The 20,258-nt window shown below is 41.1% G+C and overlaps 1 protein-coding gene across 10 annotated transcripts in view; it reads left to right on the top strand.

Moving 5' to 3' along the window:
- The window catches only part of nf1a (neurofibromin 1a), a 334,372-nt gene that overhangs the window by 143,423 nt on the left and 170,691 nt on the right, over window positions 1-20,258 (top strand). For 7 of the 10 annotated variants that reach the window (XM_043718253.1, XM_043718251.1, XM_043718246.1 and 4 more), the window contains one exon: window positions 5,153-5,218. The exons of the other annotated variants lie outside the window; for them this stretch is intronic. In XM_043718253.1, the coding sequence (XP_043574188.1) occupies window positions 5,153-5,218 (66 nt within the window). The remainder of the gene's footprint in view (window positions 1-5,152; window positions 5,219-20,258) is intronic. 10 annotated transcript variants of the gene reach the window in all.

Genomic DNA, 20,258 nt, shown 5'->3' with positions numbered 1-20,258 from the left:
TCAGTCACTTGCCTACTTGCTGAGGAAATGGTATTAAAGCTAGAATTCTGCTTTTGGTGCAAAAAGAAATATATTTCCTCAATGAAATGTCACCTTTGGATTCTGGGTCACAATATTAAAAAGGGCATTTTTGTGCCTATTTACAATTATGCCAATGTAGTTTTACGTAAGTACTGTGGACTTTAACACTGAATAGAAAAAATGCTAAATATTTTAACTGGAGCATGCATAACTTTTCATAAAAAGACTGAAGGAAGCAAAAGTGAGCAGCGTATTATACCAGCTGCTTGAGAAGAAGTTCATCTCCTGCTTCATTATTCATAAATGAAGGTGTTAACTTGAATTGCACATTATCTAATCCAGGAAACACATCAGTTGTTCGTCTAATGAGTAATTGTCTAAGCTCAGCAGTATCTGTCTCCTCTTTTGCCTGATGTAACTTCGTGGCAGAATAAGTGCAATGAGGCGCATACTTACAATGGAGTTATTATTGATATCCTAGGCAACAGTATATTGCACTCTTAAAACATTTTTAAGAAGTGTTAAATTCAGCTGGGAAACAAGATTTAATTAGCAAAGACATAGATTAAACATGTTTACTGTTATTAGTGATGGAAACAGTTATGATTTCCCGCAAATACTTTGTTTTCGGTCGCTGGTATGTGGGAAAATATGAATTAGCAGCAGGAGTAGTCCACTTAGCCCTTTTTGAGCCTGCCGTGCTGTTCAGCAAAATTTTGATCACTCCACATTCCTGCCTAACCTTGATAAACTTTCAGCCCCCTGTTCATCAGGAATCTGTCTAAATCTGCCTTAAAATCATTCAGAGACTCCACCACCTTCTTGAAGTGTCTTCTAGACTCTCCTCGTAACGCTGGCATTCATTGCTGATTCATGCAAGTTGTGATTGGCCACCTTTTTGATAAGTTACATAGTGTTTGAGTGACTTGCTTGGCCATGTCAGAAGGCAATTCCAAGTCAACTATGTTGATGTGGGACTGCAGATGCCTTTGGCTAGGCTGAGTGGGGACAGAATATTTCCTTGCTGAAAGTGCATTAATTGAGTTGTTAATGGTAAAATGGTAGCTTCGTGGTTGCCATAGACCAATGCCAGTACAGGTTTCTCGAGTGTGCATGTTGTAAAACTGACAAATTGTTAACATCTAAAATGGAAAGGGAACACTTGCAAACAAAATGCAGTGGATCACAATACTAATTTTCTTCATCGTAAACTCATTTAATTATGTAATATTCTAAACTGTCCTGTTAACTCATGGTCTTTTGCAATTTAACTTCTCATTCTCACCATAGTCCTTTTCATAATCCATCATGTTCTCTGTGAACTGTCAATTCACCCTTGACCTTTAGGATTGAATAAAAACAATCATCTTTCATGTCTCTACGTAACTCTGTCCTGTAAACATCTCAGAACTTTAATTTTTCTGTTCTTGCTCTAACATGCTGAGACTGTACAGTGTTGCAATGTTTTTACTGAATTCAAGGGCTGTGCGCATTTCTGCCAAGGCCAGAATTTCTTGCCCATCTCTGATAAAACTTTGCCTGCTGTGATTGTTCTTAAAAGTGGTCAAAATAGTATTTTTGTAGAGTACTCTTGAGGAAATTGTGGCAATATACCATACCTCTTGTACAAGCTCAGCATTATCTCTTTTCCTACTTGATTAAATTATTTGCATCAGCCATGCAACATGATACCATCTATCTTGCTATGCAATTGGATAGTTGGGACAACTGTTCAGAGTTAGTTGACCTCCAGATGTAAGTGAATTGGACAGTGGCATAATTCATAAGGGGTTATCGAGCATGGAGTCTAGAACCATGTACAGCGATTTTTATCTGCATGAAAAACCATATTACCATTGCATCAAATTATCTGACTTGTGGGGCTTTTGTATCATTTCAAGAATGATGGTGATCTGCAAAGCTATGTAATGTACCTTGCTCAAAGGTTATGTTCTCTGTTTCGGCTGCTTGAAGGGACCTCTGATCCAAAAGCTTGTATGTTGCAGACATGGGAGATGATGTATTGTCTGTTAGGTTACCATCTAATCTCAATCCCTGAGGTCGAGAGCCAGTTTGAATAAATTCTTCCTCATTGCAATCCCCACTTCTGTCTGCAATTGTGGTCCTTTGCTGACTATGTTCTTAATTGTCTAAATTGAGTTGCTGATGGCAATTCTCATTTTTAGCAGTTAGGCCAAAACTTCTAGGACAAATAAATATTGTTTGGTAACCATCATCCTTTTCTAATGCAGGTTTTTTTCTCTTCTCTCGCCTGCTGGAAACTTAAGTAAGTTTTTGCTTCGTCAGGACACACATTGGTTTAGGCATTCCTTGTGTATCTGATGCATTCGCTACATTGTACTGGGGCTGATGTCGATGTAACTGTGGTATTGTCTTAAAGGCTGCTGTTTGTAACGCATGCCTAAACTTCCAGTTGCTTGTGGAGGACAGAGCAATGAAACTGTTAATCAACAAACTGTTAAAGATTTGATTAAATTTTGATCAGATAGGCTGAGGAGTGGCGGATGAAATTTAATTTTGATAAATGTGAAGGCAAACATTTTGGAAAGCAAATCAGAGCAGGACTTATACACTTAATGGGAAGGTTGCTGAATAAAGAGACCTTGGTGTGCAGGTTCATAGTTCCTTGAAAGTAGAGTCGCAGGTAGATAGGATAGTGAAGATGATATTTAATATGCTTGCCTTTATTGGTCATTGCATTGAATATAGGAATTGGGAGGTCATTTTGTTGTGCAGACATTTTTGGTGAGGCCACTTTTGGAATACTGCATTCAGTTCTGGTCTCCCTGCTATCAGAATGATACTGTGAAACTTGAAAGGGTTCAGAAAAGATTTTCAAGTATGTTGTCACAATTGGAGGGTTTGAGCTATAGGAGAGTCTGAATAGGCTAGGCTATATTTCCTCAAATGTCTGAGGCTAAGGGGTGAACTTACACAAGCTTAAAAAATCATGAAGGGCATGGATAGGGTGTAGAGTCAAGATCTTTTCCCCAGGGTAAGTGGAATCTAAAACTTGAGGGCGTAGGTTTAAGGTGAGAGGGGAAATGTTTAAAAGGGACCTGATGAGTAACTTTTTCATGCAAGGGTGGTGCATATATGGAATTAGTTGCCAGAGGAAGTGGTGGAGGCGGGTACAATTACGTCATTTAAAAGGCATCTGGATGGGGTATATGCATAGGAAGGGGTTAGAGGGATAGGGACCAAATGCTGGCAAATGGGACTAGATTAATTTAGGATATCTGGTTGACATGGATGAGTTGGACCCGAAGGATCTGTTTCCACGCTGTACAGCTCTGACTGAGAGTTTTAAGTGTTTTAGCAGAATTCCCAGGAGTCCCAAAATGAAAACTTCAGAAAATGTGAATCCAATTGAGATTACTCTGAAGTTGCATTTCATGTGATGTGAGGATAAGACTTCTTGAGGGATAGATTGGTCAAGGGTCATGATGCTGACATGCACACTGCTCCAGTTGGATTGTGCAACTCTGTATTAAAATTGAAACCTCTACTTCAGAAGCTGCTCTGTGGTACAGTTAAAATTGTAGCACAAGTACCCTGAATCCACAGACAATATCTTAATGCAAGGATAGACCCGTTTCTGAACATTGTTCTCCAAAATTATGAACTTCTAATGAACTAAAGTATTATCTAGAACTGTCAAGTGGAGAATGAAATTGTCACCAGGCAGAGGGGAAGGAAAACTTGGTTGGTGAGTGATGCTTCAGAATGTGCTGAAGTTTTACTCGTCTGTTTCTGGACATTAGCAGAAACCTCAGTGTGTTAGTTTTCCTGTGTGGTAGGAATGAGGAGCCATAGCAATGAGCTGCCATAGATTAATCTTGACTTAGAATTGAATGGAGATGCAACTTCTCATTAAAGTTCACAGATTTTGGTGTTTAATTGCAGCTGGTTAAAATGATGGGTTGTTCTTCAATCTCGACTGTTAAGTATGGAACTGTGGTGTTTCAACATGTTGGAACTCGATTATTTTTCTTGATCAAATACGAGGTTGCCGAAGGATGATCTCTGTTCTTCTTGTCCCTGTATAAATCCAGCTGTTGAGTTTAGTTTAATCATCCTGCATGCAATTAGCGGGAAAGATTTTAAATATGGATTTGTTTTATGGTCATTGCATGCCTTTATTAATGGCGAAACAAAATGCATTTTTGGGAATTGGATGGCCTTTCTGCTTCACGTAAGCAAAACAGTTTATGTTCCATAGTACTGAAAAGTGACAGAGTACACATGAACAGCTGATTGGAATATTGCAATAGAATTCAGACAATTGCAGTGTGCCTGGTACTAAATGTTTTTGTGTATTGAAAGGAGTAATCTCAATACCAAATGATTTTATCTTGGAAATCCGGCAACCTGGGTGAAGGTTTAAAAAGCCTTTTTATTGCTCGGTTTATATCATGTGATCAGGCTTTCATCTTGTGATTGAGATTGATTTAATTTGATTTTGATCAGAGCAAAAGTGGGGGGAAAATGATGACCATATTATGAATCCTCATTGCATTGGTCAATTTCAATCTACTGATGTCTTTTCACATATTGGTAATGCAATATTCCTATCCACAGCTAGTCATGGCCAAACCCCAGGCCTTGATTTCCAATATTTGGTGGTTCTAACGTAGTATGCAAGTGCAGTTTATAGGAGAAACTCTTCCAAAGATACTCACAATGTTGAATTGATGTGCATGCAACTGCAGTGTTAATAATGGAATTCTAATTTATTCTGGTTATTGAACACAACTAAGAAATTGAACTTTGGAGGAATTAGCTAGAAGTAGTAGACGGAAAGCAGTTGTATCTGTGTTTATGCCTTGTAGAAAAGTAGCTAGGTAGAAAATACTACTGTTTCCCTTTGAGCAGTGTAAAATACATTTTTCAAAAGTAAAGTTTCAAGAATAAAAGCTGTATTACACTTTCAATTGAAACCCAAGCCATTGTGTCAAATTAGGGTTTATTTGCCAGTTTATATTTTAAATTAAAATTGACAGTTTAATATTTATTCTATTTTTGTACATTTGTATGTAGAAGCCAGCAATGTGTTTTTGTTGTGTGAAGTTGGTACTGTGACTTGTTTGTGCTCATCTCTGTTCTGTAGGCTACTTGCCATTCTCTACTGACTAAATCTACAGTAAAAGAAAAAAAGGAAAACATGAAAAAATCAGTAAGTTCAGTGACCTTTTTGCAATTTTGTATCAACCTTTTCTTTCAAAGCAAATTCTTAAAACCTTGTGCTTTTTTTTCTAAAAAAAAACACTTTGCCTCAGCCTTTTTGATCTTCACTTTGGAATTGTTCTACTAATTCTGGCAAAAATAGCTTTCATTTCGATTAACCCTTTTTAAAATTTAGTTTCTAAAGCTGTGTACATTATAACATGGGTTTCAGCATTGGGTTGAATTGATTATGTCATTTAAGATGTTCTGCCTGCAATTTGTTGCTTCTATACATATGCTTTAAAGCTCAAATTGTTTTAAGGCATGAAAAGATGAGATATGAGCAGCATTTCACAGTTCATTTCAGCTTACTTAGAATTTTAATCATTTGGATGGTTACATGTAAGATTAATGTTGGAGATAGTCAAAGAGATGTAAAGCATAAGTTTAAGCAATGCAATTATACATATCCTCAACTGGAGATGAAATTTCGAATACATTCAATCCTATTGACTGAATCACCGCTTTGAACTTGTTGCGTATGTCTAGAACAACTGGTTTTCAATGTTAAATCCTCTGTTTTAGCACTGAAGTTGCGTGTGAAGCATTTTAGTCTGTGGTGGTAATGCTGTTTTTGAATATCTTCACTAGGTTGAGTGTTGGCCTGGAAATGACAGTATATGATGCTATAACATGGATTGTGGATCAGCATTTTAAAATGTACAGAATATGGATTTTGCTGATCTACATTTTGCTAATCTAAAGTATCCACAAGCTTGTATGGATTTTTGAACAAACATGTAGCTTTATTGCCTTTACACTGAACTACTGTCAGCCAATAATGTTGTTCACTTTAACAAAGTGTATAATTTAACCATTGTGCATTGAACCCGAAAGACACAGCTTTTTAGGCTGGCTGTTTCAAAAGTTACAATGTTCAAGTTATGTACAACATGCTCGGTCATGAAATAACATGCTTGGTCTTCCAAGACACACACACTCAGTGACTAACACTGTTGTTTTGTATAAATCTAACACAAATTTTACTACTGTCTATTAAGCTTGGATTTAACCTGTTAAACATGAAGTATGTGCACCTTTTTATCCAAGGTACTACTTGATGGTGTCATGGACCAGACAGTGGCATGTTGTGGAATTAATGTTGGTCTTTCAGCCACAATTAGGCCATGGTTTGACGTAATGGAGATTGGTCTTTGGATACAGCTAGAGACTCTATCATTTGGCTGTTTTTTGACTTAACATGTTGTGAAACTTTAAACTCTTCAAACTAGAGGAGAAATAATCTGTCCAGCTGAGGAAATCACAAGTATGCATTCAGTTAGATACCAAATGTTGCACATGGTCCTTTTTTTTTTGTGAAATGTTGGGACTGGCTTGCATATTTCAGATAATTAGGACATATTGACATTATAGATTTTGTAAGTATTCTTGGAGTAACTTAAAATTAACTTGCATAAATATGTGGTTGGGATATTGCTTCATAGCTCAAAGGCTTCTGAATTATTTTGTTGAACCAGGAGAAAATAACTGACAGCACTTGAATTTATTTTGCATTACTGATTGCACAAGAAAGCAGTAATGATCCCTTTTCTTGAATTACTGTGCATCCACATGATATCAAGAAATGGTTCAAGGCACTGGATACTCCAAAGGCTATGTGCTCTGACAGCATTCTAGCAATAGTACTAAAGATTTGTGTTCCAGAACTTACAGATCCCTTAGCCAAGCTGTTCCAGTAGGTTTATGACATTGATATCTGCTTGACAATGTGCAAAATTACCGAGATTTGTCTTATAGATAAGAAAGAGGACAAAACCAACTTGGCCAATCACTGCCCCATCAGTCTAGTCTTTATCATCAGTAAGATGAAAGGTGTCATCAGTGCTATCAAGCAGCACTTGCTGAGCAATAGCCTACTCACTGGTGCCCACTTTACATTCTGCCAGGGTCACTCAGCGCTTGACCTCATCACAGCCTTGGTTCCAACATGGACAAAAGAATGGAGTACCAGAGGTGAGGTGAGAGTGACAGCCCTTGACATCAAGGTTGTATTGCACAGAATGAAGCATCAAGGAGCCAAAGCAAAACTGAAATACATGGATATCAGGGGCAATTCTCCACTAGTTGGAGTCATTCCTGGGAAGATGGTTATAGTTGTTGGAGGTCAGTCATCTCAGCTCCTGGACATCTCTGCAGGAATTCCTCAGGATAGTGTTCGAGGCCCACATATCTTCAGCTGCTTAAACAATGACCTTCGTTCCATAGTAAGGTCAAGTAGGGACGTTTGCTGATTGTGCAATATTTGGTACCATTCGTCGTTCCTCAGTCTGTGTTCAAAGCAGTCTGTGTTCAAATGCAATAAGATCTGGGCTAACAGGTGGCAAGTAATATTTGCATCAAAAAGTGTGGTGCCGGAAAAGCACTGCAGGTCAGGCAGTATTTGAGGAGCAGGAGAATCGATGTTTTGGAATATTTTTGCTATACAAATGTCAGGAAATGATCATCTCCAGTAAGAGAGAATCTGCCCACTGCTCCTTGATATTGAGTGGTGTTACCATCACTAAATTCCCCACTGTCAACCTCCTGGGAGTTAATGTTGACGAGAAACTCAACTGGATTCACCATATAAGTACAGTGGATACAAGAGCAGGTGAGAAGTGAGTAACCCACCACCTAACTCGCCAAAGCCCCTATCTACAAGGCGCAAGTCAGGACTTTGATGGACTACTCCCCACTTGGATGCACATACCTTTAGCAACACTCCAAGCTTATAGACTCATTATCATACAGCACAGAAACAGACCCTTCATTTAACTTGTCCATGCTGACCAAATTTCCTAAACTAAACCAGTCCCACTTGCCTACATATGGCTCATATCCCTCAAACTTTCCGATTCTTGTATCTGTCCAGTCTCATAAATATTGTAACTGTACCTGCATCTACTACTTCCTCTGGCCATGTACAAACCACTCTGGGAAAAGTTGCTCCTCAGGTCCTTATTAAATCTTTCACCTCTCACCTTTAAATGTATGCCATCTATTTTTGAACTCCTCTATCCTTCGGGGAAAAAACCTTTCGAAATTCACCTTATCTATGCCCTTCATGATTTTATAAACCTTCATAAGGCCATAGAGTCAAAGAGATGTACTGCACAGAACAGACCCTTCGGTCCAACTGGTCCATGCCGACCAGATATCCCAACCTAATCTAGTCCCATTTGCCAGCGCTTGGCCCATATCCCTTCATGCTCTTCCTATTCAGATACCCATCCAGATGCCTTTGAAATGTTACAATTGTACCAGCCTCAACCACTTCCTCTGGCACCTCATTCTGTGCATGCACCATCCTCTGCGTGAAAAAGTTGCCACTTAGGTCCCCTACATATCTTTCCCCTGTCAATCTAAACCTATGCCATCTAGTTCTGGACTCCCCCCACCCCAGGGAAAAGATTTTGTCTATTTATCGTATCCGTGCCCGTCGTGATTCTGTAAACTTCCTGAGGTCACCCCATAGTCTCCGAAGCTCCAGGGAAAACAGCCCCTGCCTATTCAGCCTCTCCCTGTAGCTCAAATCGTCCAACCGTGCAACATCCTTGTAAATCTTTTCTGAACTCTTTCAAGTTTCACAACATCTTTCCGATAGAAAGGAGACCAGAATTGCACGCAATATTCCAAAGTAGCCTAACCAATGTCCTGTACAGCTGCAACATGACCTCCCAACTCCTGTACTCAATGCTCTGACAATAAAGGAAAGCATACCAAATGCTGCCTTCACTATCCTATCTACCTGTGACTCCACTTTCAAGGAGCTATGAACGTGCACTCCAAGGTCTCTTGGAATGTTGCTCTCCTTAGGACCTTACCATTAAGTGGATAAGTCCTGCTAAGATTTGCTTTCCCAAAATGCAACACCTTGCATTTATCTGAATTAAACTCCATCTGCCATTCCTCAGCGCATTGGCCCATCTGATCAAGATCCTGTTGTAATTTGAGGTAAACTTCGCTGTCCACTACACCTCCAATTTTGGTGTCATCTGCAAACTTACTAACTATACCTCTTATGCTCTCATCCAAATAATTTAAATTAAATGATGAAAAGTAGTGGATCCAGCACTGATCGTTGTGGCACTCCACTGGTCACAGGCCCCCAGGCTGAAAAACAATGCTCCACCACTACCCTCTGTCTTCTACCTTTGAGCCAGTTCTACATCCAAATGACTAGAGATCTAACCTTGCTAGCCAGTATCCCATTGGGAACCTTGTGGAGAGCCTTATTGATGTTCGTATAGACCATGTCTACTGCTCTGCCGTCATCAATCCTCTTTGTTACTTCCTCAAAAAAACTCAATCAAGTTCACAAGACATCATTTCCCATGCACGAAGCCATGTTGACGATCCCTAATCAGTCCTTGCCTTTCCAAATTTGTGTAAATCCTGTCCCTGAGGATTCCCTTCAACAACTTGCTCACCATAGAGGTCAGGCTCACCAGTCTCTAGTTCCCTGGCTTTTCCTTACCACCTTTCTTAAATAGTGGCACCACATTAGGCAACCTCCAGTCTTCTGGCACCTCACCTGTGACTATTGATGATACAAATATCTCAGCAAGGGGCCCAGCAATTACTTGACTAGCTTCCCACAAAGTTCTAGGGTACACCTGATCAGGTCCTGGGGCTTTGTCCACTTTTATGCGTTTCAAAACATCCAGCACTTCCTCCTCTGTAATATAGACATTTTTCAAGATGTCACCGTCTATTTTCCCGGATACTATATCTTCCATGTCCTTCTCCACAGTAAACACTAATGCAAAATACTTGTTTGAGTTATGGTCTAGGCCAGACCACTCAAAACATTCTTACGCAGGCAGCCCCAGACCATAACTTTGCAACTTGTTTCGGTAAATGAAAATTACATGGAGTAAGATAGCTAGATTGACTACTAGCTTTTAAAACAGACAAGATTATTCACAAAATTACACAATGAAATACAAAGAACAGAATAACGAACCCCTACAGAACTCAACCTATCCAACTAGACTTAGTTATGCTGTTGCAAATATACTCAACAGTCCCAATAAGCAAGCTCTTTTTAAAAACCAGTATAAGTGGAATACATGCTTCCAGGTTGAAGTTGAGGCGCAGAAAAGATTGAGTTTCCACATAATTCCCTGTTGAACTTCCCAGTTTGAGCCTGAACTAGAATAGCTCAGCTCAGCTAGAGAGCTGATCACTCCCCTCTCTTTATACAGGTCATTCCTAAAGCATGACCACTTTGGCCTGACGTCTCGTGTTTACTTATAAACAAAAGACCCCTCAAAATTATTTTGATCTCTGTGCCAAACCATACTGACCAGACCCCGGCCCGGTTTATTGCTTCTTTGTAAAAAAAACAAGGACAGAGTCTCCTTGAGCCAAGGAACAGGTCTTAGAAATAAAGGGACTAGCTTTGTGACAAGTGTCTCCCCCGCCCAATCTCCTGCAGTTCCACACACAGGCTGCCTTGCTGATCTTTGCAGGCCCCGATTCACTCCTCAGTTTCACTTTTGTCCTTAATATTCAGTAGCGCCTCGACTTACGAACTTAATCCGTTCTGGGACCCGGTTAAAGTTTGCAAACTGAATCAATTTTTCCCATTGTTTGGATAGCGTAAGAATGCTTGGACGGCTGTTCACAGCGCACGCGCCAAAGACTAACTGAATGAGATCACACGGGGTCTGAGCACTTTTGCATTCAACAAGCGCGTAGCAAAGCAGAACAAAAACCATGAGGTCGCACACGGGCTTTTTGTGTTCGTACCTTGAATTTCGTACGTACGTTGAAGCAAACTTTTACGTACAATCCTGTTCGTAAACTGATTTGTACGTGAACAGGGTCATTCGTATGTCGAGGCGCTACTGTATTTGTAAAAACCCTTTGGATTCTCCTTAACTCTGTTTGCCAAAGGTATCTCATGTCCCCCTTTTGCCCTCCTGATTTCCCTCTTAAGTATACTCCTACTGCCTTTATACTCTTCTAAGGATTCACTTGATCTATCCTGTCTATATCTGACATATGTTTCCTCCTTTTTTCTTAACTAAGCCTTCAATTTCTCCAGTCATCCAGCATTCCCTACACCTACCAGCTTTTCCTTTCACCCTAACAGGAATATACTGCTTCTGGACTCACGTTACTTCATTTCTGAAAGCTTATCCCATTTTCTAGCCGTCCCTTTCCCTGCGAACATCTGCCCCCCAGTCAGCTTTTGAAAGGTCTTGCCTAATACTGTCAAAATTAGCTTTCCTCCGGTTTAGAACTTCACCTGTTAGATCTGGTCTATCCTTTTCCATCACTATTTTAAAACTAATAGAATTATGATCGCTGGCCCCAAAGTGCTCCCCCAATTGACATCTCAGGCACCTGCCCTGCCTTATTTCCCAAGTGTGGGTCAAGTTTTGCACCTTCTCTAGTAGGTACATTCACATACTGAATCAGAAAATTTTCTTGTACACACTTGGGCGGCACGGTGGCACAGTGGTTAGCATTGTTGCCTCACAGCGCTAGAGACCCGGGTTCAATTCCCGCCTCAGGCGACTGACTGTGTGGAGTTTGCACATTCTCCCTGTGTTTGTGTGTGTTTCCTCCGGGTGCTCCAGTTTCCTCCCACAATCCAAAAAATGTGCAGGTTAGGCAAATTGGCCATGCTAAATTGCCCATGGTGTTAGGTGAAGGGGTAAATGTAGGGGAATGGGTCTGAGTGGGTTACGCTTCGGCGGGTCGGTGTGGACTTGTTGGGCTGAAGGGCCTGTTTCCACACTGTAAGTAATCTAATCTAATCTTATCAAATTCCTCTCCATCCAAATCATTAACACTATGGCAGTCCCAGTCTTTGCAGAAAGTGAGGACTGCAGATGCTGGACCTCCTGCGCTTTTCCAGCAACACATTTTTAAGCTCAGTCCCAGTCTATGTTTGGAAAGTTAAAATCTCCTACCATAACCACCCTATTATTCTTAGAGATAGCTGAGATCTCCTTACAAGTTTGTTTCTCAATTTCCCTCTGACTATTAGGGGGTCTATAATACAATCCCAATAAGGTTATCATCCCTTTTTTATTTCTCAGTTACTCCCAAATAACTTCCGTGGATATATTTCTGGGAATATCCTCCCTCAGCACAGCTGAAAATGCGACTCCTCCTCCTCTCTTGTCTCCTTATCTGTCTTCCCTGTAGCATTTGTATCCTGGAACATTAAGTAGCCAGTCATGTCCACCCCTGAGCCATGTTTCTGTAATTGCTATGATATCACAGTCCCAATTTCCTAACCACACCCTGAGTGTTCATCTGCCTTCCCTGTTAGGCCACTTGCATTGAAATAAATGTAGTTCAATTTATCAGTTCTACCTTGTTCTCTGCTTTGTTCCTGCCTGCCCTAACTGTTTAACTTATTTTCTCAACTGTACCAGCCTAGATTGATCTGTTTCCCTCAGTATCTGGGTCCAACCACCACTTTGAAAGAATTATATACCTGAACTCCTCAGTCTTTCTGTTTGACGATACTCCCCAGGGCCCTAGAAATAACTGTATAACTTCCTACCTTTGTTCTCAAAATGTAACACCTCGCATTTAGCCAAATTCAGCTCTGTCTGTCACACCTCAAGCCATTGACCCAATTGATCCAAGATCCCGTTATAATCTGAGATACATTTCTTTACTGTCAACCATACAATCAATTTTGGTGTCATCCGCAAACTTATTAACCATGTTTCCTAAATTCTCATCCAAATCATTAATGTAAATGGAAAAGTAATATTTGACACCATCCAGGACAAAGCAACCCATTGATTGGCACCACATCCAAAAACATCCACTACCTCTTCCACTCTGTGTGTCGTGTAGATAGCGCATACTGTTATCTACAAGATGCACTGCAGGAAGTCACCATAGATCCTTCGACAGTCCCTACTAAACCCCTGACTACTTCCATTTAGAAGGACGAAGGCAGCTGATACATGGGAATACAACCACCTGCAGGTTCGGCTCCAAGTCACCTCCAGACTTGAAAAATATTTTGCTGGTCCTTCGGTGTCACGGAGTCAAAACCTTGCAGTTCCCTCCCCAGCAACACTGGGTGAACCTACATCACGTAGGCTGCAGCAGTTCAAGAAGGCAGCTCGCTTTTACCGCTTTGAGGGCAAAAAGAATGCATGGTATATGTTTTTTTAGCTAGTGATGCCCATATCCAATGAATGGGAAAAAAAAAGCGTACAGAAGCTGTTCTTAGTGTTTTTGAGGGAATTGAAGGATTTTGCCAAAATGGTTTTGAATGGTGTCAGAATTGGGATGGTGTGAGACTAGGTTGGGAATCTCAAGTGTTGTGTTGGTGGTATTGTATGTTTGCTTCCTGTGCACCTCCAGATGGTAGGAGGTATGCCTTTGTTGATAATATGTATGACACGAATGGTTGAGGATGTGGACCTGTCAGCTGCTGGATCATGTTAATTGGGTTTACTGTTTTGTGCATAACACACCTAAGAGCAGGAATAGACCAAATTGGCTATCAAACCAGCACATTTTCAGTCATGACTGGCATTTTGCCTGAACTCTGTTGCTTTTCTGCCCACTCCCATAACGCTTGACCTCTTAAAAGATCAAAAACCAGTCTTATCTTGGCTTCAAATATATTCATTGATGAAAGTGGCATGAACCTTTTGGGGTAGAGAATTCTAACGATGTACAAACCTCTATGTTTTGAAGTTAATTCCCATCCTTCTCTGAAACAACTAACTCACTTTGAGTGTTTGCCATCCAAAGGAAACATTTGTGGATCTCCACTGTTAAGCTCCTTCTGCATCTTGTAGGTTTCATTAAGATCACTTCTTGATCTTATAAAGTTGTTAGTTTAGATATTATCTGCTTAGCCTGTCATCGCAGTAACCAATCTAATGAATCTTTGCTGCACTACCTCTGTGAAGCATGTTCTTCATTAAACTAAGGGCGAAAACTGCATTGCACTCAACGTACATTTTCACCAAAGCCCTGTGGAATGACATTAGAACATAGGACGTAGAAGCAGGAGTATGCCATTGGTCCCCTCGTCGGCTCTGCCATTGATCCCCTCGTCGGCTCTGCCATTGGTCCCCTCGTCGGCTCTGCCATTGGTCCCCTCGTCGGCTCTGCCATTGATCTAGATCATGACTGATCTTGCCTTTGATGCCATTTTCCACTATATCTCTATTTTGAATATTCAGAAATATCTTGACCTCTGTCTTGAATATACTTAATGACTGAGTCTCTACTGCCCTCTGAGACTGAGAATTTCCAAGATTCACTGATTCCTTTACTCAGGACTGAATGGTCTACCCCATATACAAAGACACTTCCCTGATGCTTAACTTCCCCAGAAGAATTTTGGATGCTTGAGTGAGATTTCCCCTCATTCTGTAAGCTTGAAAAAATAAGACAACATTTCCTAAATTTTTCCACATAAGTTGATACCGCCATCTTGCGGATCAGTTTGTTGAGCCTTTGTTGCAGTCCATCTATGCTGATATTCTTCCTTGGCTAAGGAGATTAAAACTGGAGTACACAATTCTCCAAATGTGTTCTCACCTCTGCTCTATACAATTGCAAGAGGACCTCTCTATTTTGTACACTCATCCTCTTGCAATAAAGGTCAACATACCATCTCCTCCCTAATTTTCATAATTGCTTGCTGCATCTGTACTTTCACTTTCAGTGACATGTAAGCAAGAATTCCCAGGCCTCCCAGATATCATCACTTCCACATTTCCATTTATGAAATGTCATTTTTGTTTGTCCTTCTGAAATGGATGAAGTCACATTTTCTACATTCCGTCTTTCTGTTCTTGCCCACTCACATAGCCTGTTTATGTACCCTTGAAACCTGTTTGCATCTTCTACACATTCCTGCCTAGTTATGTATTTGCAGCAAACGGTAAAATAATACATTTGATTTCTATATCGCAATGGTTGATGAATAAATGGGTCCAAAGCACTGATCTTTGCTGTATTCCTTATCCCAGCTTTCTTGAAGATGGTAGTCACTTGGCATGAGTGTAGTGTAAATGCAGCTTGCCATAGCAATCCAAAGCTGAACATGATTGATATTTTTGCTACTGGGTATGGATTGCTTTACAATTTTGAGAAATTGCAAATGCATTGAAATACTGTGTTATCATCTGTGGGTGACTACATTTCTTCTGCCCTTGGGATGAAGTGAATGTTAGTCGTGAATTAACGAAAGATGGTCGCACCTTGGACTCTGCTGAGGAATGTCTACAATATATTGGGGCTGAGTTGATTTGGCTTCCAGGAAACAGAGCCATTATCCACATTTGTGACTAGATTAGTGGGCTGCAGAGCATTACCTTTCCCTCTGGTTATGAGATTGCATAGCTTTCCCTTTCATAAACCATTTAGACTGTAAGTAGTATCATGATCTTGCTTCATTAGTATGGCACTTCATTTTTTGATAAGTCCTCATTTTTCTCACTGGTCATCAACTTAATCATAATGAGGAATAACTAGACACTAAAGTTTCAGGTTATGTTGCATACAGTTCTGATCCTTAAATGTCTCAGTTCTTCATGAATGTATAGTTTTAAAGATGTGCTCTGATGCTTTCCCAATTAATATGGTGGTAATGCAGTGTGATAGAAAGATAGTGTAAGATAGAATTTACACAGTGATTGCTTCTGCCAATTCTGTTAGCATCGGGAGCTGTTTCCATTGGGAAATTTTTCCAGTTCAGTTTGTGGTGGTACTGTCGGACCACTTGTTGATGGAGATTGAAGACTTCATTCAAAACACATTGTGCCATTGCTTCTTTCAGGCTTGGCTCAACATGTGGAATGTTGATTGCATCAGGTTAGGCAGACTAGTATTTGAAAATTATTTGGAAATTCCTCTTGTTCAGCCAGAAGCCACAAGGTATTGTGGGACAGAAATCTATGTTCTGGCCTCCCATAACCATTCTTTGCTTTCTCTGACCACGTGCAGTATTCCCTACTCTCAGGTGAAATAGCACATAGTTAGCAATGGAGGCTAGGATTTTGAGGGAATGTTTGTTCTTTGTTTTTGAAAAAAGACAAATCATAGGTTCTTGTGGGCGGCACGGTGGCACAGTGGTTAGCACTGCTGCCTCACAGCACCGGAGACCCGGGTTCAGTTCCCGCCTCAGGCGACTGACTGTGTGGAGTTTGCACGTTCTCCCCGTGTTTGCGTGGGTTTCCTCCGGGTGCTCCGGTTTCCTCCCACAATCCAAAGATGTGCAGGTCAGGTGAATTGGTCATGCTAAATTGCCCGTAGTGTTAGGTAAGGGGTAAATGTAGGGGTATGGGTGGGTTGCGCTTCGGCGGGGCGGTGTGGACTTGTTAGGCCGAAGGGCCTGTTTCCACACTGTAAGTAATCTAATCTAATCTAATCTAATCTAGAGTGGCTTGCTAAGGACTTTCAAAATTGAGTATCGCTGTGGGACTGAAATCATACATTGGCCAGATGTGGAAAGGAGGACTGGTTAACCTTCAACAGCGATCTTCATGTCACCCTTAAAAAATAATGATATCACTCCCTATGTTTGTTAAAAAGTTAAAATGCTCAAGTGAACATGGTGGGATTTAAATATATTCTGTGTCCTAACTGGTATTGCTCTCCTATCACCCCCTGGACTCACTGACCTGCTTTGACTCTCTGTAAATTCGTGTTTTAATTTGAAAATCTGACACTTGTTTTGAATCCTTCTGTATGCGCTCTAATATCCTTGGAGTCCACAATCCTCAATATACCTGTGCCCTTTTGTGTTTGGTCTCTTGTGCATCCCTAATTTTCACCACTACACTAAAATGGTCGCAACTTCAGCTGGCTTGGTTCTAAACTCTAGAATACCTTCCTTTAAACTGCTCTCTTTTTTTCTTCTTTCAGAGGCTTCTTCAATTCTGTGTATTTGACCAAGTATTTGGTCATCTTACTGAATACCTCCTGAACCAGCTATGTCACACTTGATTTATATTGCAGTGTGAAGTACCTACGAATGCTTTATTAGATATGCTATAGCCTTAATGTATTTAGAGATACACTTGTTAGTTTTTTTAAAAAAGGGAGTGAAATGCTATATTTTGGATCCAGGCAGCACCATATTTGAAAAGCATCTGAGAAGAGCAAATGAGTTTTTAAAAAAAAGTTAAAGAAAACCCACTTGGAGATTTTGACTTTGATCTTAATTCTGTCTTTTTTTTAATCGTGTGTCCCCCTGAACACATGAGTGGGGTTTAAGTTCATGCTTTACTTGAAGAAGAATGTTCAGTTGCTGTACGGACCAAGCTGTGTCTTTGGTGCCTAGGCTAATCATTTTAATACTTTTAACTGGAGAGGATGAGAAGATTAACTTGGAGAAGGAAATGTAATGTAGATTGGGATTTCTGCAAAATACCAGGTGTCAGTGGGGGAGCACTTTGGGGCCAGCAACCATAATTCTATTAGATTTAAAATAGTGCTGGAAAAGGATAGACCAGCTCTAAAACTTGAAGTTCTAAATTGGAGAAAGGCCAATTTTGACAGTACTCGACAAGAACTTTCAAAAGCTGATTTGGGGGCAGATGTTCGCAGGTAAATGGACAGCTGGCAAATGGGAAGCCTTCAAAACTAAGATAACAAGAATCCAGAGAAAGTATATTCCTGTCAGGGTGAAAGAAAAGGCTGGTAACTATAAGGAACGCTGGATGACTAAAGAAATTGAGGGTTTGGTTAAGAAAAAGAAGGAAGAATATGTAAGGTATAGACAGGGTAGATCGAGTGAATCCTTAGAAAAGTATAAAGGCAGTAGGAGTATACTTAGAGGGAAATCAGGAGGGCAAAAAGGGGACATGAGATAGCTTTGCCAAGTAGAATTAGGGAGAATCCAAAGGGTTTTTACAAATACATTTAAGGACAAAAGGGTAACTAGGGAGAATAGGGCTCCTCAAAGATAAGCAAGACCGACTTTGTGTGGAGCCGCAGAAAATGGGGGAGATACTAAATGAATATTTTGCATCAGTGTTTACTGTGGAAAAGGATATAGAAGATATAGACTGTAGGGAAATAGATGATGACACCTTGCAAATGTCCATATTACAGAGGAGGAAGTGCTGGATGTCTTGAAATGCATAAAAGTGGATAAATCCCCAGGACCTGATCAGGTGTACCCTAAAACTCTGTGGGAGGCTAGAGAAGTGATTGCTGGGCCTGGTGCTGAGATATTTGTATCATCTGTAGTCACAGGTGAGGTGCCGGAAGACTGGAGGTTAGCTAATGTGGTGCCACTGTTTAAGAAGGGTAGTAAGGACAAGCCAGGCAACTATAGACCAGTGAGCCTGACGCTGGTTTCGGGCACATGCCCTTCTTCAGGAATGAGCAGAGAGTGTTCAGCAGGAGAAGATAAAAGGTAGGGAGGAGGGACTTGGAGGAGGGGCGTCAGCAGGAGAAGATAAAAGGTAGGGAGGAGGGACTCAACTACAACCACAGGGACGTCAAGACAGCAGACCTTTTATCCTCCCTACCTTTTATCTTCTCCTGCTGAACACTCTCTGCTCATTCCTGAAGAAGGGCATGTGCCCGAAACGTCGAATCTTCTGTTCCCTAGATGCTGCCTGACCTGCTGTGCTGTTCCAGCAATAAAGTTTCAGCTTTGATCTCCAGCGTCTGCAGACCTCACTTTCTCCTCCTCAAAGATAATCAAGACCGACTTTGTGTGGAGCCGCAGAAAATGGGGAGATACTAAATGAATATTTTGCATCAGTGTTTACTGTGGAAAAGGATATAGAAGATATAGACTGTAGGGAAATAGATGATGACACCTTGCAAATGTCCATATTACAGAGGAGGAAGTGCTGGATGTCTTGAAATGCATAAAAGTGGATAAATCCCCAGGACCTGATCAGGTGTACCCTAAAAATCTGTGGGAGGCTAGAGAAGTGATTGCTGGGCCTGGTGCTGAGATATTTGTAGTCACAGGTGAGGTGCCGGAAGACTGGAGGTTAGCTAATGTGGTGCCACTGTTTAAGAAGGGTAGTAAGGACAAGCCAGGCAACTATAGACCAGTGAGCCTGACGCTGCTGTGGTTCTGTTCGCCAAGCTGGAAGTTTTTGTTGCAAACGTTTCGTCCCCTTTCTAGGTGACATCCTCAGTGCTTGGGAGCCTACTGTGGTGTTTCCTCCGGCATTTATAGTGGCCTGTCCCTGCCGCTTCCGGTTGTCAGTATCAGCTGTCCGCTGTAGTGGCCGGGAAAATTGGGTCCAGGTCTATGTGTTTGTTGATGGAGTTTGTGGATGAGTGCCATGCTTCTCGGAATTCCCTGGCTGTTCTTTGTTTCACTTGCCCTATAATGATAGTGTTGTCCCAGTCAAATTCATGTAGCTTGTTGTCTGCTTGTGTGGCTACTAGGAATAGCTGGTCGTGTCGTTTCGTGGCTGGTGGATGTTCGTGGATGCGGATCGTTAGCTGTCTTCCTGTTTGTCCTATATAGTGTTTTGTGCAGTCCTTGCATGGGATTTTGTACACTACATTAGTTTTGCTCATGCTGGGTATCGGGTCCTTCGTTTTGGTGAGTTGTTGTCTGAGTGGCTGTTGGTTTGTGTGCTGTTATAAGTCCTAGTGGTCGCAGTAGTCTGGCTGTCTTTTCAGATATGTTCTTGATGTATGGTAGTGTGGCTAGTCCTTTGGGTTGCGGCATGTTCTCGTTCCCTTAGGCATCTGTTGATGAAATTGCGAGGATATCCGTTTTTTGCGAATACCTTGTACAGGTGTTCCTCTTCCTCTTTTTGCAGTTCTGGTGTGCTGCAGTGTGTTGTGGCCCTTTTGAATAGTGTCTTGATGCAACTTCGTTTGTGTGTATTGGGGTGGTTGCTTTCATAGTGCAGGACTTGGTCTGTGTGTGTGGCTTTCCCAAGCACTGAGGATGTCACCGAGACAGGGGACGAAACGTTTGCAACAAAAACTTCCAGCTCGGCGAACAGAACCACAGCAACGAGCACCCGAGCTACAAATCTTCTCACAAACTTTGA

This window comes from Chiloscyllium plagiosum, chromosome 28, assembly GCF_004010195.1.
Source record: "Chiloscyllium plagiosum isolate BGI_BamShark_2017 chromosome 28, ASM401019v2, whole genome shotgun sequence".
Taxonomy (NCBI): Eukaryota; Metazoa; Chordata; class Chondrichthyes; order Orectolobiformes; family Hemiscylliidae; genus Chiloscyllium; species Chiloscyllium plagiosum.
The sequence above is the reverse complement of the archived record's forward strand: the minus strand, read 5'-3'. Positions and strand labels throughout refer to the sequence as shown.